This window comes from Petromyzon marinus, chromosome 31 (assembly GCF_048934315.1).
Source record: "Petromyzon marinus isolate PM22_M1 ecotype Great Lakes invasive population chromosome 31, UKy_Petmar_22M1.pri1.0, whole genome shotgun sequence".
In the NCBI taxonomy this organism is placed as follows: Eukaryota; Metazoa; Chordata; class Hyperoartia; order Petromyzontiformes; family Petromyzontidae; genus Petromyzon; species Petromyzon marinus.
In genome coordinates, this window is record NC_133697.1 from 9,772,507 (window position 1) to 9,799,525 (window position 27,019).

The window sequence follows — 27,019 nt, forward strand, 5'->3', positions numbered from 1 at the left end:
GCAAGGAAGTGGCCAAAATAATCAATGCAGGTGCCGCAGTTTTTGTTCACTAAACAATATATTTTTACTGCCGATTTCACAACTAGCCAATACTAAAGCAAGTTGATCGTTTTTTATGACATTTTAATCAACATTTCATAGCAGTTTGTAAGTACAGTACTGTAGTTTTCATCTTGAAAAGTTGCTTTATGGGTGCATTGGCAGTCCAGTGATCCACGGTCCGGAGAGTTTTGGAAACCACTGCTCTCAACAATTCCCACGCCTCAGGTGCCTCCTTCAGGTTCAGAAACCGGTGGAAGCCACTGGGAGTCACGTTCGGAGAATAGGCAGTACAGAAGAAAAACAACTTATCCGCGGTGAGATTGGACGAACCGATATCGCGGTCCCATTATCTGCAATTGTACACCTCTTATCCGTACATTATGGGTAAAGTGACGATTAGAAGTCGCCGGTGATATATGGCCGCGGATAATAGGAGTCCTGTATGCAGGAGTTCTTCCGAGTGGCATTCCCTGATAGCATCAGCATTCGCGACTCCTCTCACGCGGTGCGTTAATTATATCTTGTCTCTTGTCATCTCATTGAAGTGGGCAAGGTGGGCGGGGGTGGCAATAGTAATTTCTGCTAGGGGCCTCCATTGGTTTCAACAAAAACACAGCCTTACACGATGTGCAAAAACCACCAGTTCCCGAAGAACTGCACCGTGGCGTGCCGTCGCACGCGTATCGCTGAGACTCGGGCCCCCGTCTCGTGAACTCCGGGGGCCAATTGTCCCTTGCCAAAGCAGGACGCAACAACAACAACAATACGAAACAGAAAAACCCGCCAACTCACGCGGGAACAATGCGACACGTGTAATCGTACACGTGTGAATACCAAAACGTGAAACACAAAGAGGTGCGCGTACAAGCCGCGCGGGAGAGCGACACCGCCATTGGAACGCTGTGTGCCCTTCGCCTTTACATCGCACAAAACCCCACATCGCAAGGCGAGTTAACAAATAAAAAAAACGGCCGCAGCAACAAAGAGAAACAAGGCGATCAGAACAACACCCCCCCCCTCACTCCACCCCAATAAATCACCGTCGGCCACAAAGAAGAGAGAAAAGCCTGCCAGGAGACGTTGAACTCTCGTCTCAAGTGTCGACAAAGTATCGGGTTGCGGCGCGAAGCGAATAAATGCAGGAGCTTCGAGCCCGTGGTTGAGCATCATCGCCTTCCGAGCCCGTGGTGTCAGTGCAACGTTGCCGAGGAGCAAAACCGACCGACCGCTTTTTTTTTGTCTTCCTCTCCGACAGCCTTAGCGCCTCGACCGATCACGATGGTCGCTCACACCAGGAGCCTGCTGATGGCGCTGTGTGCGGTGGCCCTGGCGACGGCTCAGGGACCTCCACAAGGTGATCATCCACTCTGTCGCAATTTCATACACGCGTGTGTGCGTGCGCGCGTGTAGCGTGTGTCCGGAGGGCAGAGGAGCGACGCTCACGACAACGAGCGGAGCGTCGGGTGGGCCAAGCGCAGCAAGTTGGCACAGTTAGGGGGCACGGGTGGTGCATCGGTCAGTCATCTCGGTGCAGGCGACCCGTGGCACCTGCTGGGTCTGTCCCGTGACCTCCTGCCGGCGGGCGTTCGACACTTCACGTGGCCTTAACGTGCACATAGCATGGCACAAGCGCCGTGTTGATGTCACCGCCACTTCGTGGCGAATGGCGGTGGTTGCAGCGCTTATTTCAGCGTGCCACCAACCGGCCCTGGGCCTCCCATAGGTCGACTCAGCCTCAAATGAGTACCTCGTGCGGAAGTGTGAATATTGGTACTTTGGGAGACAAAGGCGGCCAGGCATGGTGCTGGCAACACACCACCGCTATGTTTAGGCTATACAGGGAGTCTTTGACTTTGTACAGGTGTGGGTAGTGGTACCGCAGTCGCTCGCCCAGTGTGATTGACTGCGAATTGCCATGCTGGTTAGTACGCGTGTTTTCTCACGACTCTCTTTCAGGAGGGTCTTGCCATATTTTTCGCAGCAGGGAAATGCAATTTGGGGTTTTATTTTTTCAAATTTTGACCATAAATCCGGCCTATTGTGACGTCACGCGATATGTAACCCCCACTTGCGACGTGTCGTACTTTTATGGTTAATACTTCCGCAGTATTTAAACTATGTTTTATTTTACCAGGTAATGTCCACTGAGCTGTATAGCTCTTTTTCAGAAGCGACCTGGTGACAAATGATAGCTCAACGAAATGAACTATCATCATGTGGAAATCTAGATTTGTCAAATACTCAAAGCGCATGTTTTTCTAAACGTGGAATAGAACAAAATTGGAGGACCCGGAGAAAAATCCACGCCACCACGGGCAAAACATGCAAATACAAATATACAGGCGTCAGGGTCAGGAACGAACTCACGACTAGCGGCATACCAGGCGAGGCAGATAACATCTCGCCGACATGGTGCCGATATTAATGGGGGCGGCCGCTGAGAATCGAACCGTGAAACCTCAGAATTCTTTGGTGGGAATTTCACGGCAACGATTGCCGTCATAAGCTGACAGTTCCCACCGACTTTTCCCGGTGTCGTAATGGTTGATGGCCTTTACGTCCGCAGTTTCGATTCACGTGTCCGCGAATAATCCCTCTCCGTCATATCTTCGGGTGAACACGTGCTGACGTCCCACCATCATAGACGACGACGATGGCCACTGCTATTACTACTTTTTCTGGTGTGACTCCACTTGTTTACCCAGGAAAGCCCCATCGAGTCTCTTTCGCAGTCGGGGGCGATGCCGCTTCGTGTAATTCCACTTGAGTAATTTGGCAGTAATTATTTGAAGCATTGGGATGTTTGACCAATATCAATTACATTGATTGAAATATATACACATATGTATCTATATTTATGAAGAAGGGCCGTAGCCCAAAACGTCACCTATTGTATTTTGTTTTCCTATTCGGGCAGTGTTATTGACCACTGTGTTGAGTTTATGTTACGTGTGATTATACACTACTTCCAACACAGTATAAGAAAAAGTTTGTGTTTGGTTATGGAGATCACAGGAATTTGGAGAATTACAACTCAGGTCACATTGTGCCCTATGTGGTCTTGCATTGCTGCCCGAACCGGGTCCTTGAACCTGCCACGAGTGGCAAAATAAATACCTGTCCATCCACATGAAACGTTAAACAGTTGTTTTATATACATCCCATCCGTCACACTGCCTTCTGGGAATGTATACTTTCAGCTGCATTGCTCTAGTACAGAAAAATTCTGGACTGCTTTTGACATCCAGTGTCTTATTGCGACAGGTCTAGTATTTATCTTGTTCTGGCGAAAATCTGCTGTAAAATGATCACATTCAGTCGATGTGCGACAATAATATTTTCATTAACGTGAGATTGATGCCCTCTGTAAAAATAAAACTTTTCGGTTAACAACATTTGGTGCCCCCGTGCTCGCGGGTGTGCGTGTGTGCGCGTGTATGTGCGTGCGTGCAACATACATCGGGTTCTGCTCCTCCTCTAGTTCAACTCTGCACGAAATAAGTACCGTACTGCCTGTCCTCCCACAGTGATTCCCGGCAGAGCGCCGTCCGGCAACGCGCCGTCCGGCAACGCGCCGTCTGGCAGCACGCCGCCAGCACCACCATCACCGCCACATCAGCAGCAGCTCCCGGCCAACGGACAACAGGCCATGGACGCGCTCCACCAGATGATGAATCTGGGCCAAGGAGTCCAGTTCACCGACCTCAATGCCATGCTTAAGCACCACGCGGAGGCTATGTCGCAGCTGCTCCAGACGGGCAGCCTGCCCTGCCCTCCTCCCGCGATGTGGGACTTCGCCTCCGCCCATCTCCAGCGTTGCGCTCAAGGCGGTGGGCCGTCGATGCCCATCCAGATGAATCTGGGCCAACGAGCCCAGACCCTCGACATCAATGCCATGCTGCAGCACCACGCGGCCGCTATGTCGCAGCTGCTCCAGACGGGCAGCCTGCCCTGCCCTCCTCCCGCCATGTGGGCCTTCGCCTCCGCCCATCTCCAGCGTTGCACTCGGGGCGGTGGGCCCTCGATGCCCATCCAGCAACTGCTCGTGCGAGGGTTTCCGTTATTCTCGCCGCCACAGATTCCAATCCATTTTCCAAATATCCCAATGATGCCGCTTGACCCAAATATCCCACCTATGCCGAATATGAATCTCCGCTTCCGGCGCAGCCCAATCCGCGGTGCTGGACTCGATTCGGTGTCACCACGTCCCGACAATCAGGGAGGGCCCAAGCAGGAAGGGCCCAAGCAGGAAAAGCCGAAGAACCCGATCAGTGACAAAGGAGGGCTGGGAGACCACATGCATCCCATTCCAGCTTAGGGTTCTAAGGGGGACCTTTTTGAGGCCAGTAGATACGTTAAGCCATCCACCCAGCAGTGCAGCCGGCCCACGGTGAGGTAGATAATTAATGAAATAATGTCCAAGGTTTGGCAAGGACAAACTTTCATGACCCACCGACTGTCCAAATGTTAAGCATTTTAAATGATGCTGTAAATTATTATTATTAATTATAATAATTATGCCAATTATTTAGGAAAGCATCAATGAGTTTGGCCAGTAATTTTACGGATATTTTACAGATTGGAGGAAACCAGGGTCAGCTAGGGGCACGGTGCAAGTGGCTCAATGGTTAACCTACTGAATTATGAACCAATTGATCTGATTTTGATTCCTGGCCTTGACTAACCTCAGTGGCGTGTGATATCTGAATCGGTCTTGCAAACCCCCTCCGGGACCTCGTTACTCCTCCCTGCCATGAGGCTATGTTGCAGGCAGTAGATCCACTGTTGTATCGTGCTTCTATGCTCCCATATCTGGTGCATTCACCAACCCACACTGAGCAGTGTGGTGAAGTATAGTAAACACACAAAACCCACGATAAACATTGTGTGGGAAGGAGGCCTTCTTTCATCAGTGGCTTGACAAACGGCCGTACATTCTTATTATTATTAATAATGATTATATTTTATTGAATTTGCAATAATGAAAATTATCCAAATCTTTAGATTAGGAAAACTGAATACAAATCTCTCATCGGGTCCGGTTGCACCGGCTGTTGGCTTTAGACATCAACATAGCTCGTAATATAAAACTACTCGATTTTGTTTAACATTTTCAATTATGTTACAAGATTCAATTAAGAAGAAAGAGAACAATCATCGGGGTGTCGTTATTCACGTACCTGCTCAGCTTTTACACAGATAGCACGTGGACAGAGGCAAAACCATGCTCGAGTGTTTGAGTGATACTCACATTTATGTGGACATGGCTTAATCAATGCAGAATTCGGAGTAATTGTAATACCGCGCAAAAGATGATTGATTGCCTGTGTTCATAAGAGACGAGGCGCTATTGTGACCATACTATCGGGCCTCCCATCATCCCCTGCATGTCACATGACATCGACGACACTGCGTGGAGCATAACGCACACAACCCTGTGTGTTCGGCCATAAAGAATAACATCAATTGTGGCCGTGTAGATTGCAAGTGACACTCTCGCGCACGTCACGTACACAGTGATTTGGAGGGCGTACAACCCCCTACGTACACCAACACAAACATATCCAAGTACCTACTCACTGGCTTACCGTCGTCTAGTTTCTGTCTGTTTTATTCTCGTGTGGGAGGGCAGCGTGGGTGCGTTTTGTAACCCCTTCGTTAATAAATAGTTATGCAATGCAACCACGTGTGTCGGGTTTCTTTTTGTTTCACGCTCACGGAGAAGCCAATAAAATAACATTGGCCGTGTTTCCGATAATAATCATCATCATCATCATAACAAATAACAAGATCCCTTTTATCTGGGAACTGCTGGGTGGAGGCGGCCGCGCATGCCGTGTCAAAGTCGTGGCGGTCGTTTTGTCACCATATTTCACCCACACCGGCCTCGCGGTTTGGTGTACAAGGCAAGAGGGCTCGGGACCGGTTCAAATCGCGCCCACCACTGACGTTAGCCATCAGCGGCAGGATTCGAACTCAGGTGGTTGGGTTCCTGGCGATACCGACCACCTTCTAATCAAGAAGAAGAATACAGTACTGATGATAACGGAAGTTATGTATTCAGAAGTGACGCAGCACCAGCTGAACTGGTAACACCGAGATTTCGGGTTCGAATTCAGGCACCAGGCAGCTGCTTGTGATTAGATTTGGTTCTCAGGCGTTGCGAGTTGAATGGGCTCAGCCCAGTCACCGTTGACGCACGAGAAGCCATCACAGTGCATTTAAGTACAGTATTGCACTTTAATTTGGCTAAATTCCCAGCTGTGGGAATCAGAGGACGAGTTTAACTGTCATACGATAGACATTACTCTCCTACGCAAAGCGTACCCAGAAAATTGTGCCATGTGTCTCAATATGTTTATTTCATTTCCTGGTTAAGTAAAGGATGCAACAATAGCAACAGATTGGTGCCCTCTTCTGTGTGGACCAGAGCTCACTTTAAACGATCTCGTAGGTAGCTCTGTGACATCTGCTTTCGTGGGGCCCTTCTCTAACACGGACGGTCGCATTGCACTGTGACAGATGCGAATGGATATTTCGTGTTATGACGTGACAGTGACGGAAACATTGGGTAAAGTTAAGGGGAAATTATTAAAATCATATTTAAACCAAATAATGCTTTGAGTGTAACTTAAGTTTATCCTGCTTAAATTGATATCTGTATTATTGTTATTTTCAGAATTACTGAAGCAAACTTGCTAAATTCCTGGTCTATGAGTCCAGGTGCATGCGAGGAATTTTCACGGCACGAGGATAGGGTAAGCAATTTGGCCGTTCGGCGCAGAGACCAACCACGAACGGACACTCTTCATAGACAACAGAAAACCAAAACGTCTCTTCCGGATGCGATGAGACCATCGCACGTGGCACACGCGCGTGACACGTGTGTGTGTGTGTGACGTGCAGAGCGCGTGGCACGCGACGTCTCAACGCACACCAAGATCGCTCGTTCGGTCTCGGCCATCGGGTGGCGTTGGCGAGCGCCGTGCAGCGCGTTCGCCTCGCGTTGCAGAGGTTCACGGCTTGAACCCGAGGCGGCCGCCCTGGTCATGTTCACGTGGGTGCATTCACCGAACGGCGATACGCGCCGTCTGCTTGCAAGGGCGACTCGGCCAGCAGACGGCATCGAAGCATTCGCGGTGGACGTTAAGGAGCCCTACTGGCGTCCTACGCAAAAAGTAGGCCATCGTGTGCCGCCGGCGTCAGGGTCCTGATTTTGTCAAATTCGAAACTTACCCGCAAAGTATTTCACCATAATAATAGGTTTTATTCCTTTTTTTCTGGCAAAAAAACTGAAATCTTTTACAAGGAATCATGGCTGCATTAACCACAATACTTGTGGTCAGAATGTAAACAATCAACATACCCTGATAATATATGCACTGTCTTTGAAACGGATTGGTTCGCACCAGAGACAGCTTTCTTTTGATGTTTTAACATCTTAACACAACTGTTTTGTTGCCAGAAAAAAGGGGAAAACCTATTCTCATTTTTTGGTACTAGCAAAGGAGGTCCCATGATGTAGCTGCTCAACCCGAGCTCTCATTACTCCGATAGTGGAATTGTCTTTGTGCTCCAAAGAAAGCTGTCTCTGGTGTGGACCAATCCGTTTCAAAGACAATGCATATATTATCAGAGTATGTTTTTTGTTTGAATTCTGACCACAAGTATTGTGGTTAATGCAGACATGATTCCTTGTAAAAAGGTTCAAGCTTGTTTGCCAGAAAAAAGGGGGAAAACACCATTCTTATATTTTGGTACTGGCAAAGGAGGCCTCATGAAGTATTTAATCAATTTGGATTATACACAGCAGCAATCGTTCCCCTACTGCCCCCCCAACCCCCTACTGGTGGACTCATGCCCCAGGTCACTCTCGCAAATGGGACTTATTCTGGGTCACCTTGAATTCTCACCTAGTCACTCGAAATAAACTTGAATCACAATACAGGCAGACTTCGCTTCGCGTTCAAGACGCGTCCCTGGATAAGTGAACGCTAATCGAATCAGCGATCAAAGCACGGCGGTGGTGGCGGTCACCCCGCAACCAAATCGCTAACCAGGCTCAAATTCCCCTGCTAAGCTTCCAAGATGACTGCGCATCCTGTTTGATGTGGTCATCGTTTTCCTATCTGCCCTTGACGATCAGCAACGACAAAAGAAAAAAAACCGCACTGGAATGTGGAACGAAACGTCAGTGACAGCGGTTCGTCTCCGCGGAGAAATATTCATTCCAGTCATTCGTCCATTTCACCCGTTGCGCAAAGCTGTGGGTGGCAGCTTGCTATTTTAAGAATCAATTTCGGATTCGCAGCACACGGTTGGCATTCCACGTTCCGGTGTCGCACACACGCAGTCACTTGCTCAAGCCCTTCTCTAGCACGGGTTCGCGTTTCCCTCTCGAGCCTGTAACGTCGCACGGGTCACAGCAGCATTTTTTTTTCACATCACTTGCGGGCAAAGTGTCAGTTTCAGTTTCTTTATTTTGGTATAGCCCTGTGAGCCATTCGGCTCTTGAATCGGGTGCAACCACAACAAAAAAAAACACGAACAAGAAAACATCTTAAAGTGACTATGTGACTGTGCAAACAGAAAATCCATGGAAAAAAACCAGCAAAAATATTCCTGAAAAAAAGCACCGTACACCAACGCTGTGCAAAAAAATCCCAGTGGGATGCAAGTCAAACAACAACAACCACATGAAAACTTAGATTAATGCCATCAGTCTAACTCCGTACTACAATAAAACAAACATGTCCAAACCAAAAAACTTTTTGAAATCACCAAAAAATAAAGCCATAATTGCAACGTAACAGTGATTATAGGGACCGTGACCGAATTTTTACAATAAACTACATAAATAACATGTAACACCAAATCCTAGAGCCATAGCTGGCTGCATGAGTTACTCCACAACAACAGAAGCATCAGTCGGAGTATCAAATTTTTCAATGCACCTTTAAGATCAGCACGCTAAATCAAAATACAGATAATACTTTGCAGCGTCATCCGGAGCGAAAACATTTTATTTTATTTTACGCCAATGAATAGCAGTGGCAGCTAGGGGTGTACAACTCCTCTAGAACAGTTTTGAGAGAAGATCTCATTGGCAGCGTTTCAAGTTGCAGTTTATTGGCAATAGCATTCCAGACCTTGGGGACATCAATAGCAAAGGCCCTTCCTCCAGTTTTTGTACGGCAATAGGGAATGTGAAGCTGGTAAATGAGCGAAGACCTGAGGTCAAATTTGTTCTTTGAAACAGAGAGGAGATCCAGCAGGTAGTCTGCGGATTTTTTTGTAAGTACATCGTGAATAAATAAGATCTGGTGCACAAGCCGTCGAACATTAAGAGATGTTAAGTTTGACGCACGTTGATCTACGTAACCGTGATCCCGCTTCACACCGAGACTCAATGCCTCTTGTGCAATCGTGAACCGAGTCACCCCCCCCCCCTCCTGCAACACCACCATATTAGCTGCTTTAGTGAAGATCTGGAACGTTGCTTAATAATCAGTCATGGTCAACCCACTGCTGGATGATGACATCTGAAAGCCGCCACCTCTCGTCACGATCATGGAATGTAGTGATGATAATAATCCACCTGCACATTATCGATCTGCAACATGAACTGATTTCGTCGCTCCATCTCTTTGGGAGCGCTTCATTCCTTGCCATTGATTACGGCTATCTTAATTTTATTTCTACTTATTTAAAGTATATACGTGCTGTATAGGAGGAAAAAAATAAAACCATTATTATAATCTGTCCCTTCCATCAGCTCATTTTGGGACAGTGGCGACTGAATGAAATTTCAACAACGATGTTCTTACTCTTCTTCGTTCTTTCGGTAAAGTAACGTAGAATGGAAATAAAATAATACAAATAAAACATAATAAAATAAGATTCTCACGACGTTTCGGCCACAACACAAGTAGCCTTCTTCAGATGAATAAATAGGAGTGTCCAGAAGACAGCGCTTCAGTGAACATTGCCAAGCATGAACCGCGTCTTTTAAGCTTGGCGGGCGGAATTAACATATGAATTAGCATGTTACCCAGCACCACCACCGGAGCGGAGGAGGGTGGCGGCGGGTACACAGAAAAAAGGAAAAAAAAGAGAATAGGATAGGTGCGCTGCTCTGTCCTGTGTTGCGTTATAACTATGCTATAAACTGGACTACTATATCATATAATACTATACCTTCCAATCTAAACTACATGGTATAATATCATATCTATAGACAAAATTCCACCTTTTAATTATACAATGCGTTACTATACACTGCCCTATACTTTAGACTATAAAATATTAGACTTGTAACTTTACACTATGTCTTATTTTATCAACCCCACTATATGCCACACTGCTGTATATTCACTATACAATTATGATACTATATATTGCCATATGCATTGTGTTAAACATTACGATGTTATACTAAATTTTGATTTAAAGCTTTCGTGACTGCAGTAATTCATATTCTTAGTTTTTTCGGTAAAGTCACGTTGAAGAGAAACAACAAAATAACAAAATATATATAAAACAATAAAAAATTCTCACGACGTTTCGACCATAACTCAAACGGTCATCATCAGGTGTGTCGGTTTGCATAAATTTATTTTGAAAACGGCATATTTATTTATATATATAAAAATAACGTTTGCGTCACGCGCAACGATGGCAGTTTGCCAGGACTAGTCCATCTATTTTTTGAAAAGAGGAGGGGGGAGACGAAATTTGTTTTTATGTATGCTGTCTGAAAGGCACTGTAAGCGTGAACAATCAATCAATTCTGTAAGCGTGAACAATCAATCAATTCTTGATTGATTGTTCACGCTTACAGTGCCTTTCAGACAGCATACATAAAAACAAATTTCGTCTCCCCCCTCCTCTTTTCAAAAAATAGATGGACTAGTCCTGGCAAACTGCCATCGTTGCGCGTGACGCAAACGTTATTTATATATATATAAATAAATATGCCGTTTTCAAAATAAATTTATGCAAACCGACACACCTGATGATGACCGTTTGAGTTATGGTCGAAACGTCGTGAGAATTTTTTATTGTTTTATATATATTTTGTTATTTTGTTGTTTCTCTTCAACGTGACTTTACCGAAAAAACTAAGAATATGATGTTATACTATTTATGATTATACCACATGCTATAAACCATACCATTGACCGTTATGTGAAAGGTATTAAGAGGCAGTGCCAGCGAATAGACTTCGGTCTGAAGATCACCATAAAATACAATAAATTAAGAACCGAAATGGTTTATAACATCTTTCCAATGGTTACTAAGCCAGAATCCATTTTCTCGGTTGAAATTGTCTCTGTGTTTGTATATGTGGATGGCCTCATGAACGAATCTCTCATGGTAGCCGGATGGCTTGCAGAGAACCTCCGTCTTGGAGAAGTCAATGTCATGTGAGCCTACTGAATTATAACAGTGATCTACCACGGCTGAGGAGTTCGTCCTACCGTGTTTCAAGTCTGCTTTATGTTCACAGATGCGGTCCGAGATATGTCGCTTGGTTTCTCCAATGTAGCTGCTACCACAGAGGCAACTTAGTTTGTAAACGCCCGGGTACTGTATGTCTGGGACCACATCTTGTACAGACGGAACCAGATCACGGATTTTATGTAATGTGTTGAATCGGACCTGGATCTTGTGTTTATTCAAGGTTTTGGAGATCTTTTTTGTGATCCCCGCAATCTAGGGTAAAGTGATGGTTTTGAAAGGCTCCTCAAGAGGGTCCCTTCAACGTGACTTTACCGAAAGAGCTAAGAATAACATCATACTCTTTGGTTATTTCGGTAAAGTCACGTAGGTATAAAATAAAATAAATTAAATCACGACGTTTCGATTGCAACACAAGCAATCATCATCAGGTGGGAAACCACAGCAAGAAACTTCAAATCTAGATTGAACTAACATCAGCAATGTAGTTCATATTTAGGCTGATTCTAAGCAGCAGTTTCACATGCCCAGAGAAGCAGAATGATTAAATGCACGTGAACACTTTCAGTATTGAGATAACTCTAATATTGTAATGAAAGTGGGGAAGGGGGGGGGGGGGCGAGGTAAAATTTCGAGCAGATGATGACATTGGAATGTTAAAAAAATAAGGATGTTAATAATAAGCTATGGAAAAGCTGAACACAGTGTGCAATAAACAGACATCTTTAAAACTGGCAGCAGTAATAATAATACTAGTAATAAATAGTGTTTTATTTACGGTTGGGACAATGCGTGGATTCATTCATGTTTATTAATTACGTTCACGAGAGATGGAGCTGATACCGAGTGCACTGCGGTATATTTTGTGTGTGTATCTTATTTGATGGCAGGTGGCACAGCAGAGCGCACACACACACACACACGTATATGCGCAATCGTATGCGAGTACGCATTGCAATGCGACAAACTGATGCGCCGGATAATTTTGGAAACGCGACATCGCGCGTTGGATCGTGCCAGGGCTAAAACGAGATCACGGCAGCCTTCAACCACCTTGAGTCTCCCTTCGCGGGTTTTACGCAACGGGCAGTACAATAGAGTTGCACAATCGACCGCAGGCCCTATGCAAGCGCCCCGTCTCTCCTCACCTTGACCAACAGCCCCCAGCACCCCACCCAGCATGTGCCCAGAATATACACACACACAGTCCAGGTGCCTGGAAAGAACACACCTGAATGAATGAATGAATGGGGGCAGGTTTTGCGCAGCCGGGCCTCTATAAAGCGGTCAGTCTGCTTGGATAGAGAACATCAAAGCTGGCAAACTGCCTCTGTAACCACGTGGACTCAATATCTCAGCGCTCGTGTCCACGCTCGCCGTCTGCTCAGCTCAAGTCATGCTTGCTGCTGCTGCTGCGATGCGTGCCCTGCCCGTGGTTATCCTGGCCACCTTCCTCTCATCCTCCGCTCTGGTTTCGTGCGCTCCTCTTCCCGGCGCCAACGGTGAGTGAGCGGTTTGCGAAAGATCACGGGCGGCTGCAGAGGACCTTCACACGCAGCTGTGGCGGGCAGTAATACCCACGCAATATGTAAACACGCGTGCGTATCGTAGTAGTAATAATCTCAACTTGCGAGGCGCCGCACCGGATTCGCTGACTCTCGTTGAGAGAGGGAACGACTCGGAGGCGCGAGGAACCGCAAACCAGGACGACAGCCACGTGGTGAGCCCGGCGCCAACGATTCTCCAAGCTCTGCTGTCCTCTATTAATAAAGATGGTTATTGGCCAATGAACGAGTAGATGTGGGAGAAAACTGGAGCGCCCGGCGAAAACACACGCGTGCGAGGGGGAGGGGGGGAAACACTCTAATCCACAGTTTTGCTCTCCAGAACAGTATTGCATTCTCCTGGCGGGCCAGGGCACGTGCGGCTCCCCTTTGACGCTCACGGGACCGGATTTTCACAACATTTGCGCGCTGATCCGTCAACCCTCGCTGCATCCACAGTGCTGGATCACGTGCCGCGCAGAGAGCCAACACAGCCCGGCTAATGCCGCGATCACGACCGTCACTGCAAGAGGGCCCTTGCATTGACACACGGTTGACTGGGCGCGCTAAAAGTACACATTACGCTGTGTTGCTTCCAGGTGAAACATACTCTCCCTTCAGTGCCAGATTAATGCGGGTTGAGGTTGTCGATCGATCCGTGCTGCGCGTAGTGACTCCGCGAATTGTGCGGTGTCCGCGGTGTCGATCGATCCGTGCTGCGCTTCCAGTGACTCCGCGTTGTTAAGTGTCACCTCGATTGTGCGGTGTTCGTGGTGTCGATCGATCCGTGCTGCGCAAAGTGACTCCGCGATTTGTGCGGTGTTCGTGGTGTCGATCGATCCGTGCTGCGCGTAGTGACTCCGCGAATTGTGCGGTGTTCGCGGTGTCGATCGATCCGTGCTGCGCACAGTGACTCCGCGTTGTTAAGTGTCACCTCGATTGTGCGGTGTTCGTGGTGTCGATCGATTCGTGCTGCGCTTCCAGTGACCGCCAACTCCTCGGACCCGCTGCTGAGTGTCCTGGAGTCGCTCCGCGCGGCGCTTGGGAACGGATCTCTGAGCGCCCTGGGGGTCGTGCGGCTCCTCAACAAATGCGGGGCGTCCGACCTGGCGTCCCCTGCGCTGCTCCAAGTTGCCAGCAACTCCAGCCTGGGTAACACACGCGCGCACGCAGCGACGTCGCTGTGCAGGCGGTATCACACTCCGGGAGAGGGGGGGGGGGCGAGGATGGGGAGCCCTATTTGCGAAACTGCTCTCAGCCACCGGACATCATAGAACTCAACAAAGACACCCATAGACCCACGGAGAGACCCACATGCTCGTATCGAAACCCGAAGACTCACGTATAAATCCATATGCGTATGTAAAAAACCCAAAGATTCAAATAATTAGCCATAGACTCACAAATATACCTATAGACTCACAAATATACCCATAGACTCACAAATATACCCATAGACTCACACATATACCCATAGATTCACAAATATACCCATAGACTCACACATATACCCATAGACTCACAAATATACCCATAGACTCACAAATATACCCATAGACTCACTAATATACCCATAAACTCACAAATATATCCATAGACCCATAGACTCACAAATATACCCATAGACTCACAAATATACCCATAAACTCACAAATATACCCATAAACTTGCAAATATACCCATACACTTACATATTGACCCATAGACTCATAAATATACCCATAGACTCACAAATATACCCATTGACTCGCCAATATACCCATAGACTCATAAATATACCCATAGACTCACAAATATACCCATAGACTCGCAAATATACCTATAGACTCACAAATATACCCATAGACTCGCCAATATACCCATAGACTCACAAATATACCCATAGACTCACAAATATACCTATACACTCGCAAATAAACCCATAAACTCGCAAATAAACCCATAAACTCGCAAATATACCCATAGACTTACATATTGACCCATAGACTCGCACAGAGAGCCATATGGCGACATAGATATCAGATGTGCAGGCGGTGCAACTGCACAGGGACCGAAGGGGCTCAGTCCCCGGGCTACGAAGAGCAGGGGGGGGGGGTCATTGAATTCCTCGCTTCACGTCTCACGCCGCTAAGCACGCGACACCACTGCACGTGTCGCTGTGCGCGGGGAACGGTGGTGTAGTGGTTAGCGCGCTGCGCTACGAACCTGGCGACTCGAGTTCGATTCCCGCTCACGACGGCCAACACCCGCGACGGTTATCTGAACTGGTCATGGTCCTCCCCTAGGTCGACTCAGCCTCAAATGAGTACCTGGTTGCGATGTGCCTTCATAGGTGTTCACTAACAGCACTTGCCCCAAGCGTATGTTAAGGCTATGCGGAGGATATTTGTCTTTGTGTGCGAGTGTGTATAAGTTGCGATTATCTTAACTAGACCTGGGCTTCTCCTAGGTCGACTCAGCGTTATATGAGCACCTGGTTCGGTGTGTAAACATTCGCATTGAGGAGACGAAGACGGCCAGGCGTGATTCTGGCCACATCACCTCCTCGTTCGCCATGCCAGCCTTCGTACGATCGCTTAACAGCACTTGCCCTAACAGTCTGCGCGAGGCTATCCGCTGGACCTTTTTCTCGTGTATGTTTTTGCGTACATGTGTGGTGGTGGTGTTGGAGCAGGCTTCCTGAGGGGAGGGGGCTGTGGGGTCGGTAGGATCCCACAGGACCCCACCCCTCTGGGAAGCGGTACAAACCTGTTGTGGGCGGTTGTGTGTCATGTGGGTCCTGGGCCTTCCGTGGGGAGGGGACTGGGGGGTCGGTAGGATCCCACAGAAACCCGCCCCTCGGGGAGAAATTGTATAGAAGGTGGGACCCAGAGAGCAGAGAGGGCAGTTCGACCAAGCCAAGATGAAGTTGCCAGTGAAGAGAGAAGACCGACTAGCCAGACCCTGGAACTCCTCTGACTCGCTGCCATTTTCAGGGCCGGGCAGAGCAAGCCAGGGTGCGACCCCAGAGCCGCGAGGGCCGATATGGCTGGTGGTCGAGACCTCCTTGTGAGGGGGGTCTAGAATAGAGGGAGGCAGGGAGTTCACGTGGGCATTAACTCGGGGAACACTTCCCTCTATATAGGACGGGTGAAGAGGCCGTTACCTCTTCAAGTGTCAGTGTCGCTACTGTTGAAGCATTTGTAATAAATACGTGTTGCCTCAAGTCAACAGTCTTCGTCGTCAATAAGGCCATTACACATGCATGCACCTGTTAATGTATCTCACCGTGGTGTTACAGATCAGTGGCCCGCGACCATGCCAGAGGTCGCTGCCAAGGTCCAGAAGACGTTCAACGTGACAACCCAGGACATTGTGTCCTGGGTCTCCAAGGTCCTGCAGCTCTGCTCTCCATCAGCAGCCGCGGCGGGGGGGTCGACTGCTGCTCCTGGGAGCCAGAACCCCAGTAGAGCTTTCCCTTCAGCCAGCCAGAACCCCAGTGTAGCTTCCCCTTTAACCAGCCAGAACCCTAGAAGTGCTTCCACTTCAGCCAGCCAGAACCCTAGTAGAGCTTCCCCTTCAGCCGGCCAGAACCCTAGTAGACCTTCCCCTTCAACCGGCCAGAACCCCAGTGTAGCTTCCCCTTCAACCAGCCAGAACCCTAGAAGTGCTTCCATTTCAACCAGCCAGAACCCTAGAAGTGCTTCCACTTCAGCCAGCCAGAACCCTAGTAGAGCTTCCCCTTCAACCGGCCAGAACCCCAGTGTAGCTTCCCCTTCAGCCAGCCAGAACCTCAGTAGCGCTTCCCCTTCAGCCGGCCAGAAGCCTAGCAGAGCTTCCCCTTCAGCCAGCCAGAACCCTAGTAGAGCTTCCCCTTCAGCCGGCCAGAACCCTAGTAGAGCTTCCCCTTCAGCCGGCCAGAACCCCAGTGTTGCTTCCCCTTCAGCCGGCATGAACCGCAGTAGTGCTTCCCCGTCAGCCGGCCAGAACCCCAGTAGAGCTTCCCCTTCAGCCGGCCAGAACCCTAGTAGAGCTTCCCCTTCAGCCGGCCAGAACCCCAGTGTTGCTTCCCCTTCAGCCGGTATGAACCGCAGTAGTGCTTCCCCGTCAGCCGGCCAGAACCCCAGTAGAGCTTCCCCTTCACCCGGCCAGAACCCCAGTGTAGCTTCCCCTTCAGCAGGCCAGAACCCCAGTGGAGCTTCCCCTTCAGCCGGCCAAAATCCTAGTAGAGCTTCCGCTTCAGCCGGCCAAAACCCCAGTAGAGCTTCCCCTTTAGCCGGCCAGAACCCCAGTAGTGCTTCCCCTTCAGCCAGCCAGAACCCCAGTGGAGCTTCCCCTTCAGCCAGCCAGAACCCCAGTAGAGCTTCCGCTTCAGCCGGCCAAAACCCCAGTAGCGCTTCCGCTTTAGCCGGCCAGAACCCCAGTGTAGCTTCTCCTTCAGCCGGCCAGAAGCCTAGTGGAGCTTCCCCTTCAGCCGGCCAGAACTCCAGTAGAGCTTCCCCTTCAACCAGCCAGGAACCCAGTGTAGCTTCCCCTTCAGCCGGCCAGAACGCTAGTAGCACTTCCTCTTCAGCTGGCAAGAACCCCAGTAGTGCTTCCCCTAAAGACGGCCAGAACCCCAGTAGAGCTTCCCCTTCAGCCAGCCAGAACCCTAGTGGAGCTTCCCCTTCAGTCGGCCAGAAACCTAGTGTAGCTTCGCCTTCAGCCGGCCAGAACTCCACTAGAGCTTCCCCTTCAGCCGGCCAGAACCCCAGTAGAGCTTCCCCTTCAGCCGGCCAGAACCCCAGTGTAGCATTCCCTTCAGCCGGCCAGAACCCCAGTAGAACTTCCCCTTCAACCAGCCAGAACCCCAGTGTAGCGTCCCCTTCAGCCAGCCAGAACCCCAGTAGAGCTTCCCCTTCAGCTGGCCAGAACCCCAGTAGTCCTTCCCCTTCAGCCAGCCAGAACCCCAGTAGAGCTTCCCCTTCAGCCGGCCAGAACCCCAGTAGAGCTTCCCCTTCAACCAGCCAGAACTCCAGTGTAGCGTCCCCTTCAGCCAGCCAGAACCCCAGTAGTCCTTCCCCTTCAGCCAGCCAGAACCCCAGTAGAGCTTCCCCTTCAGCCGGCCAGAACCCCAGTGTAGCATTCCCTTCAGCCGGCCAGAACCCCAGTAGAGCTTCCCCTTCAACTAGCCAGAACCCCAGTGTAGCTTCCCCTTCAGTCGGCCAGAACCCCAGTAGAGCTTCCCCTTCAGCCGGCCAGAACCCCAGTAGAGCTTCCCCTTCAGCCAGCCAGAACCCTAGTGTAGCTTCCCCTTCAGCCGGCCAGAACCCCAGTAGAGATTCCCCTTCATCCGGCCAGAACCCCAGTGGAGCTTCTCCTTCATCTGGCCAGAACCCCAGTGTAGCTTCCCCTACAGCCGGCCAGAACCTCAGTAGAGCTTCCCCTTCAGCCAGCCAGAACCCTAGTGTAGCTTCCCCTTCAGTCGGCCAGAACCATAGTGGAGCTTCCCCTTCAGCCGGCAAGAACCCTAGTGTAGCTTCGCCTTCAGCCGGCCAGAACTCCACTAGAGCTTCCCCTTCAGCCGGCCAGAACCCCAGTGTAGCTTCCCCTTCAGCCAGCCAGATCCCCAGTAGAGCTTCCCCTTCAGCTGGCCAGAACCCCAGTAGTCCTTCCCCTTCAGCCAGCCAGAACCCCAGTAGAGCTTCCCCTTCAGCTGGCCAGAACCCCAGTAGTCCTTCCCCTTCATCCGGCCAGAACCCTAGTGGAGCTTCCCCTTCAGCCGGTCAGAAGCCTAGTGTAGCTTCCCGTTCAGCCGGCCAGAACCCCAGTAGCACTTCCGCTTCAACCGGCCAGAACCCCAATAGAGCTTCCCCTTCAGCCGACCAGAACCCCAGTGTAGCTTCTCCTTCAGCCAGCCAGATCCCCAGTGTAGCTTCCCCTTCAGCCGGCCAGAGCCCTATTGGAGCTTCCCCTTCAGCCGGCCAGAACCCCAGTAGCGCTTCGCCTTCAGCCGGCCAGAACCCCAGTAAAGCTTCCACTTCATCCAGCCAGAACCCCAGTGTAGCTTCCCCTTCAGCCGGCCAGAACCCCAGTGTAGCTTCCCCTACAGCCAGCCAGAACCCCAGTAGAGCTTCCCCTTCAGCCGGCCAGAACCCCAGTGTTGCTTCCTCTTCAGCCGGCCAGATCCCCAGTAGAGCTTCCCCTTTAGCCGGCCAGAACCCCAGTAGAGCTTCCCCTTCAGCCGGCCAGAACCCCAGTGTAGCTTCCCCTTCAGCCGGCCAGAGCCCTATTGGAGCTTCCCCTTCAGCCGGCCAGAACCCCAGTAGTGCTTCTCCTTCAATCGTCCAGAACCCCAGTGTTGCTTCCTCTTCATCCAGCCAGAACCCCAGTAGTGCTTCCCCTTCAGCCGGCCAGAACCCCAGTGTAGCTTCCCCTTCAGCCGGCCAGAACCCCAGTAGAGCTTCCCCTTCAGCCGGCCAGAACCCTAGTGGAGCTTCCCCTTCAGCCGGCCAGAACCCCAGTAGAGCTTCTCCTTCAGCCAGCCAGAACCCTAGTAGCGCTTCCCCTTCAGCTGACCAGAACCTCAGTAGAGCTTCCCTTTCAGCCAGCCAGAACCCCAGAGGTGCTTCCTCTTCAGCCGGCCAGAACCCCAGTAGAGCTTCCCCTTCAGCCGGCCAGAACCCTAGTAGCGCTTCCCCTTCAGCCGGCCAGAATCCCAGTAGAGCTTCCCTTTCAGCCAGCCAGAACCCCAGTAGAGTTCCCCCATCAGGGAGGCAGAACTCGAGTGCCAGACCTGCTTCAGTCAGTCAGAAATCCAAGGGGAAAGATCAGAAGGAAGACGAGGGGTCCACGGAGGAGAAAGAGAATACAAAAGAGCCCAAGAAGAAAGAGAGTAAGAAAGACGAGCCCACGAAGGAGAAAAAAGCGTCCTCGCGCAATGAGAATTAAATGCTTTCGCTGGGCATTTAAGGAGTAACAGACCGGAAAACAAAACGTTGATAGGCAAAGCGTCAGCCAGACAAACAGGCAGACAGATAAGCAAAGCTACGGGCTGTTGAACCATCAGACAGACGAACGAATATGTGTTGTCTGTTCAAAATGTTTAGCATACTTCCCGACATGCAACTTACTTGAAATTTGCCATGTGGGTACTTTCCAGACTGTACACCATGCAAAAATTATTAAAATACACTTTTGTTTTTTTTATGGGGGGGAGCTCAATAATTCATATATTTTTTGCACAGCAAGTGAGCTGTGACGTAAAGTCTGTCACATGACCCTCGCATGTGGAAGCGTAACGCATTGTAGTGTTGTGGTTAGCGCGCCGCGCTACGAACCCGGCGACCCGAGTTCGATTCCCGCTCACGGCTACCACCGGTGACGATTATTTGAACCGGTCCTGGGCCTCCCCTAGGTCGACTCAGCCTCAAACGAGTAACTGTTGTGGTGTGAACATCGCCACTGGGGAGACAAAGGCGGCCGGGTGTGGTGAATCCAAGTCCCGGGCGAAGCCGGGTAGTACAGCTAGTTACCAATGTATTAACAAACCTGATGAATGACTTAAGAGTGGGCATATATATATTCTAGTAGCTACCACGTGTTCCAACGATGTGGCGGGTTGCTTTCGTGTTGATTACGCTTCGTGTTTCATTTGCTGCCGTGCAGAGGCCTACCTCGGGCCCTGTGAAGGAATTGTCTTATGGTTGTTATTGTTTGACTTGCATCACACTGGGATTTTTGCACACAGCGTTGTAATACGGTTGTTTTTAATAGAAGATTTGCTGGTTTATCCAGGATTTTTCTGTTGCGCGTCGTCGCTTTAAGATGTTCTCTGTTCATATTTTGTTTGTTGCGGTTGCACCTGCCTCAAGAACCGCATGGCCCACAGGGCTATACCTAATAAATGAAACTTGAAAACTTGAATCACCCCGATACCTCTGGCAAGCCCTAGGCTAAAGAAGCTCTCATAGCCACTGCCTGCAGTGGTGTGTGAACCCGATGGGTTCCGTGCCCCAACCAATTGCTAGACCTGGCGGTGGTGGTGTCTTAATGGATAGATTGCGGGCCCTGGACATTCGTTGGCATCTGAGGAGTCTGGAGTCGCTGGTTCGAATCTGGACGACTCTCCGGAAGAGCTTAATTCAGCTGCTGGGACGACGGCGTTCGGTCTACCAATCTTACTAAGCCGAGGCTACTGGGTGGTAAGTAAAGCAGTGTTTAGATACTGCTGACCCCTTAAAACTGACCCCTAAACCTTAATCCCTAATCACTAACACTTGGCCTTAAACCCTAACCCCACCCCTCGAACCCATAGTTCCTAACCGTTCACATTACCTCCTAACTTTACACCCGAACGCCTAACTCTTTACGTGACCCTAAACCATATTTTATGACCTTATACCCTAACTTCTAACTCTACGCCCTAAACCTCAACCAGGGGGGGGGGGCAACTCACACCTTGTGCTCCCCCCCCCCCCCGACGCCTTCAAACTAAACCGGAACTATTACATCTGACACCGAAACGTCGAAGCGCGCCCCCCCCCCCAAAGCGCCAGGCCCGGGGCAGTCACCATGATTCGCTGAACCCTAGGGACGGCTCTGCCTGCAAGAAACCCAACGGAGTGGCGTCCCTCCTCATTCAAACGCCCTCGGAGGAGTCTGGATCCTCTCCTCTGAGTGCCACACTCTCGGTGTCTATGGGGCAGCAGCAGCGGTCACTACCAGCCTTGTGACTGGAGTCGCGCTATGCTTTGCTAAAAAAAATGTACCTCGTGTCCCGACAGCGAATGCCTTTGGAATGTAGACGCTTCGCAGCTTTTATTAAAGTGGCGTGCTTACGAAACGTGTGCACCGACGAAAGTCCTTTGTTGTTTTGTCTGTTTAATGGTGACTGTGTCGACAAGTTCTGCCAACGCGAATGATTAAACACTGATGAACATGGCCTAGCTGAACCCCGAGTCTCTCTCCTGCCCGCATGTTGCACACCCGAACGTGGTTTTACATCGCGATGGGTTTGTTTTTTAGACGTGGCACAGGAGAGTCGTCGTTTCGTCCAACACTTGCGCCTCTAAACAACTCACACCATGCACTCAACATCAGAATTCGAACAATGATTTGTACTGGAGGAATCGGATGAGCTATAAAGCTCTTTTTCACGTGGCGCTAAGCTGAGTCGAAGCCAGGGGTTGGTCGTAGAACCTCTTACCGAGGGCCGAATAGGACTTTCAGCTCCCAATCTGCGGGCAACCACCACACATTGCCACACACCGCAGCGTTATGTAAAAAGTATGAATGTGCGCTCACCTTTACAGGTGACCGGGCGGATTAAAATTAGAAACACAGTGGCACCAGCCACGGTGGCGAGATGTTAACTACCTCGCCTGGTATACAGGAGGTCGTGAGTTCGTTCCTGACCCTGACGCCTGTATATTTGGATGTGCATGCTTTCCCCGTGGTCGCGTGGATTTTCCTCTGGGTCCTCCGGATTTATCTCCACATTTATAAACATGTGTTTTGAGCATTCGGCCGCTATACATTTGCGCGTGATAAGCCACTTTCATTGAGCACTAATTTGTTGGCCAGGTCGCTTCTAAAAAAGAGCTTTATAGTTCATTGGGCCTTACCTGGTAAAATAACAAAAATGTTTGTAGTTTTTAGAAATATTTCCCCCCCCCCCCCCACCCAGTACCCGATTAGTGCAACTCAGAAGTTTGGGCAGCGGTTTTGAAGATCGGCCGCGACATGGATAACGGGGGGGGAGGTGGAGGGAGAGGGAAAACGCGTGAGACCGTCAACACATGGCCGGGCGATTCATCATCACCATCATCATGATCATCGTGAGCCATGGTCAATCCACTGCTGGATGAGGGCCTCCCCAAACCGTCGCCATCTCTCACGCGGCACACGCACGCAAATTTATTTGGGGTTCCTTGCAGCTGCCACCTTGGCATTGATGCACAAGCACAGGTAACACCAAGAACAAACAAAAACATCAATACCACTGTGGCCTTAAAAGGACACGTGTATGTATGGCATATGTAATAGGCGACAATATCACTCGTTAAGCATGTGAGTAGGTAGTGGGTATGCAAAATGGTACTTTTACGTAGCATTGGAGGTGTGTATTTATATCTGTCCTACACGTATGTGACAGCACAGCAAGTAGGTTACAACCAGGCTATTCATTTAAGTTGTCGAATACTGTATTACAAATATAACATGAAAAATAAGATTAGGTTTTACCCTTTCCAGCAATAAAGCAGGTGTTAAGATGTTCAAACACCAAATAGGTACCTTTTGAAAGGAATCAAGTGACTGAATTAACCACACGTACTTGTGGTGAACATGCACACATGCTCTGATAATACTGGTAGGAACCTCCTGGTTACACCAGCCCACAGGGGATTATTTTGTCCGTCCGTCCGTCGTGCATCCAAAAATAGGAGGGCTGGGTGGAGAGGGGAAGGTGGGGAGGGTGGGGAGGGGCTGGGTGGGGAGGGTGGGGCTGGGTGGGGAGGGGCTGGTCACCCCGTGGTGCCCTTATAAAACTCAACGTTTAACCTACTCACGCCGGCTTGTGCCCGCCCTCATAGTCGGGCATATTTGCGGAATGACCCTGGCCATTGACTGAGCAACCCAACGTTCCTACCAGCTCCCTCCGCTGGAATGTGTTTTATGGCCATTGTCTTTGATACGATTGGCCTGCACCAGAGGCAACCTCCTTTATGGCCAAGCCTCACCAGTGTCAGACCAGAGAACGCCAAAAGGCGAACAGTAGAAAGACAATGCAGGTGTAATGGGCTCGAATTAGGCGCACACACAACTTCTTGGGAGGCAACACTATTTATTATCTCAATGTAACACTTTAACATAGGGTGGTGACCACCGACCTATCCTCGCTAACACTGCCTCTCGGTTACAACTAGCGTGACCCAGCCTGGAGGGCTACTGGCTGGGTCACGCTGACTGGAGGCTTGACTCTTCTTCACGAGGCGTCTTCGCGAGGCGTCTTCTTTCTTGACACGAGCGGTCTCGAACCCGCTGAGGAGGCCGCTTCAATGCTCCTCGGCGTGCCCGGGCCACACCCCCGGCCACGCCCACCTTCGAGAACTCTCGAGAAGCTGCTCGGCTGTCCACGTGGTCCCCCAAGGTGGCCCCGGGGGCCCCCGGCCCCCACCTTGATCCGGTCACGTGTCCAGCCGGGTTCACTCAGAGTGTCACGGCCTTACACAACCCCCGTGGCCCTCACTCCCGGCCTCCAGATCCCCTGAACCTGCCCCGACGTCATTCCTGCCTCCAGTCCGGGATGACGTCGTGTGTGTGTGTGCGTGTAGACCCGCGTGCTAGTGACGCTCCACCGCATAGTGACGTCACACGTGTGCGTGTGTGTGCGTGTACACAGTAGTGACGCTACAAGTCACTACACAGGTAATCAGAGCGTTGATATAGCTCGGGGCAAACAGCTGTATCATAGGATCATATTGTGTCAACACTTGCATGCAACGCGCAGGGCGAAGCGTGGTGGTCACTAGAGGGCAGCACAACAAGCATGTTGCTGGCTCACCACACGACCTGTACCGTCTGGATAGTTTACGACGCACGCTGAACTTCTTTCGCACCGTACGTAGCCAAACGTGCCAATCGGAGGTGCTGCCCGCCTTCAAACAACCCCCGTGACCCAGGTGGCGTGATGAGGCCCTCATCCAGCAGTGGACTGACAAAAGGGCTGTGCGCGTACGTGAAGTATTAGAAAACATGTTGTGTCATTCCTCTGAGTGGCATCGTTGTGTTTCCCTACCTCCGTGTGAAACTCCAGCAACAACAATAGTGCCATTACAGTATTTCCCAAAATTGTAATGGAAAGCGCTGCTGATGTGAATCATCCCGTCGAAGGTGCGGGCGATCTCCAGGCATCTCAAGCAAAACAAAAACAATACATCACAAAGTGGGAGCGTTCCTCTTAAAAAGAATGTGTCTTTGAGATTCGTGAAATACATTGCATATCTATACAGGGTGCTTGAAAAAAAATGTTTACACTTCTGAGAATTTGCAACAATAGCCACAAGAAATGTGCCTCCGCGGTCTGGAGACCACGTGGAGTAGATTCCAGGCGTGCGTTGACAACGATGGCGAACAAGTGGAGACTCTGACTTTTTAAAGCTATTAACATTACATTTGTTATCATGTTACAGTGTATTGTCCGCTCTTTTTCGATTAAAAACGATAGTCCCATGTAAGTGTTAAAACAATGTTTAAGCACCCTGCATTAGCAATGCGCATAGCCTTTGGACGTGACCATCCACCCGTTTCGCCAACCAGCCAAACTTTTTTTTATATATTAGAGTTGTCTCTTTTGTTTGCATTTTGACTGCTTGTGTTGTGGTTATTGCAAACATGATGCCTTGAATAAAGGTGTCAGTTTTTTTGCCAGTTAAAAGGGTAAAACCTATTTCTACCAGCCAAACTTTGTTTAAAAAAAATATATAACATCGTATGATAACGTATAAGCCTATGAACAAATCAGCCTGAATGTGCCCGACCTTAACGGATCTCGTAAGCTCAGCAGGTTGAGCTTGGCCAGTGCTTGGCCACCGTTGCTGTGCGAGTCGACCGCACACTGCCATATTGCCCGATAGGCGCAGTAGGCACTGGTCACATTGATTTTTCGTAGGACCTTTAGTTTTCTTAGGTCCTAGGCACAGTACGGCATAAAAAAAATGTTGGCCGTGTATTTTGTTTGTTTGTACGATACAAAAAAAAAATATGGATCCAAGATATATTCTTGAATTTAAAATATTCCACAGCTAGGATAGTCAAGAGTGTATATACAAAGAGGCATGCGTCATGTCAATCGGTTTTTTTTTCTCCTAAGGTGAGGTAAATTAAGAACCGGAGACGAACTTTTCGATACATTTTTTTAATTGCAAAATTTGCAAATAACATCTTCAAATTGTGCTTTTCGCACAATCTCATTCACAAGCCTTTGTTGTCCTTTTATTGATCGCAGACAGTTTTTTTTTTAAATATCAGCTTTAGCTGGGCAGTACCAAATGTAGAGACTTATCACTGAAGGCCTACGAAATAGAAGTGCCTAGAACCTACAACAATCTTAATCCGATCCTGCTACTGCACCCAAAGTCGATGCTTCCTCCGCCCCTGTCTTCGCCTTATCCACAACCAGTGCCGGATTATCCTCGTAGCAAAAGTAGCTACAAATGCTACGGGCCTCGCACTTTCAAGGGCCCCGCGCTAAATGCTTTCAAGCTATCAATTCCGGTTCAGTGATTCTGCACTTGCTCTATTACTATAGTACTATACCGCCTTCAACTTTCATGAACGAATGGGTGCTTAAGGTTAGCGATTTGTCGAATTATCTGGCTATAGCAACTGAAAAAATACAACTACTTTACTATGCAAGTTATAAATTTGTGTGTTTAATATTTATGTGTGTTTTTTTATTTAGAGCCCCTTTATAACATATGATGCAGGCCCCGCACTAGCTTAATCCGGCACTGTCCACAACCCGCACTGACCAGCGTGGTGAAGTATGGTCAAATGACTTACACGATCCGCAGGACGTGACGAGGCTGTCATCCCGCAGTTGATTGACTAAAGGGCTGCCGCACGTGTACACAGTGCGTCAGACCGAGCAGCGCTGGAGTTAGTCGAAGATTTGAGGTCGAAACACACATCGAGCGGGTCACCTGAAACCACGACCAATCATCCTTATGAGGTTGATAAAAAATTGTTACCAGTAGGTACACACTCCAGCGCACCCAACGCAATATGCATTTCCCGAAACTATAAAATTGTAAGAAATCATGAGAATATAATAAACAGAGTATTATTATCGTGGTACACGGTAAGAAAGCGGTTGTGTGTAGAAGAAGACCTGATGAAGGCAGTGATGAGAAGGAAACTGGAACTCATATTCTTAGCTCTTTCGGTAGAGTCACGTTGAAGGGAAACAATAAAATAATAAAATATATTAATAAAATAATAAAATATATTGT

The 27,019-nt window shown here is 49.3% G+C and overlaps 2 protein-coding genes across 2 annotated transcripts; both read left to right on the plus strand.

Moving 5' to 3' along the window:
* The first annotated feature begins 1,127 nt into the window (after window positions 1–1,127).
* On the plus strand, window positions 1,128–5,724 carry LOC116947799 (uncharacterized). Its single transcript, XM_032963956.2, has 2 exons — window positions 1,128–1,396; window positions 3,570–5,724. Exons 1-2 carry the CDS (start codon window positions 1,321–1,323, stop codon window positions 4,358–4,360), a joined length of 867 nt encoding a protein of 288 aa, XP_032819847.2. The 5' UTR covers window positions 1,128–1,320; the 3' UTR covers window positions 4,361–5,724.
* Window positions 5,725–12,919: 7,195 nt separating this feature from the next.
* LOC116947961 (uncharacterized) lies at window positions 12,920–21,473 on the plus strand. Its single transcript, XM_032964309.2, has 3 exons — window positions 12,920–13,004; window positions 14,031–14,198; window positions 16,327–21,473. The coding sequence occupies exons 1-3, from the start codon at window positions 12,920–12,922 to the stop codon at window positions 19,953–19,955; spliced, it is 3,882 nt and encodes a 1,293-aa protein (XP_032820200.2). The 3' UTR covers window positions 19,956–21,473.
* The last annotated feature ends 5,546 nt before the right edge of the window (window positions 21,474–27,019 follow it).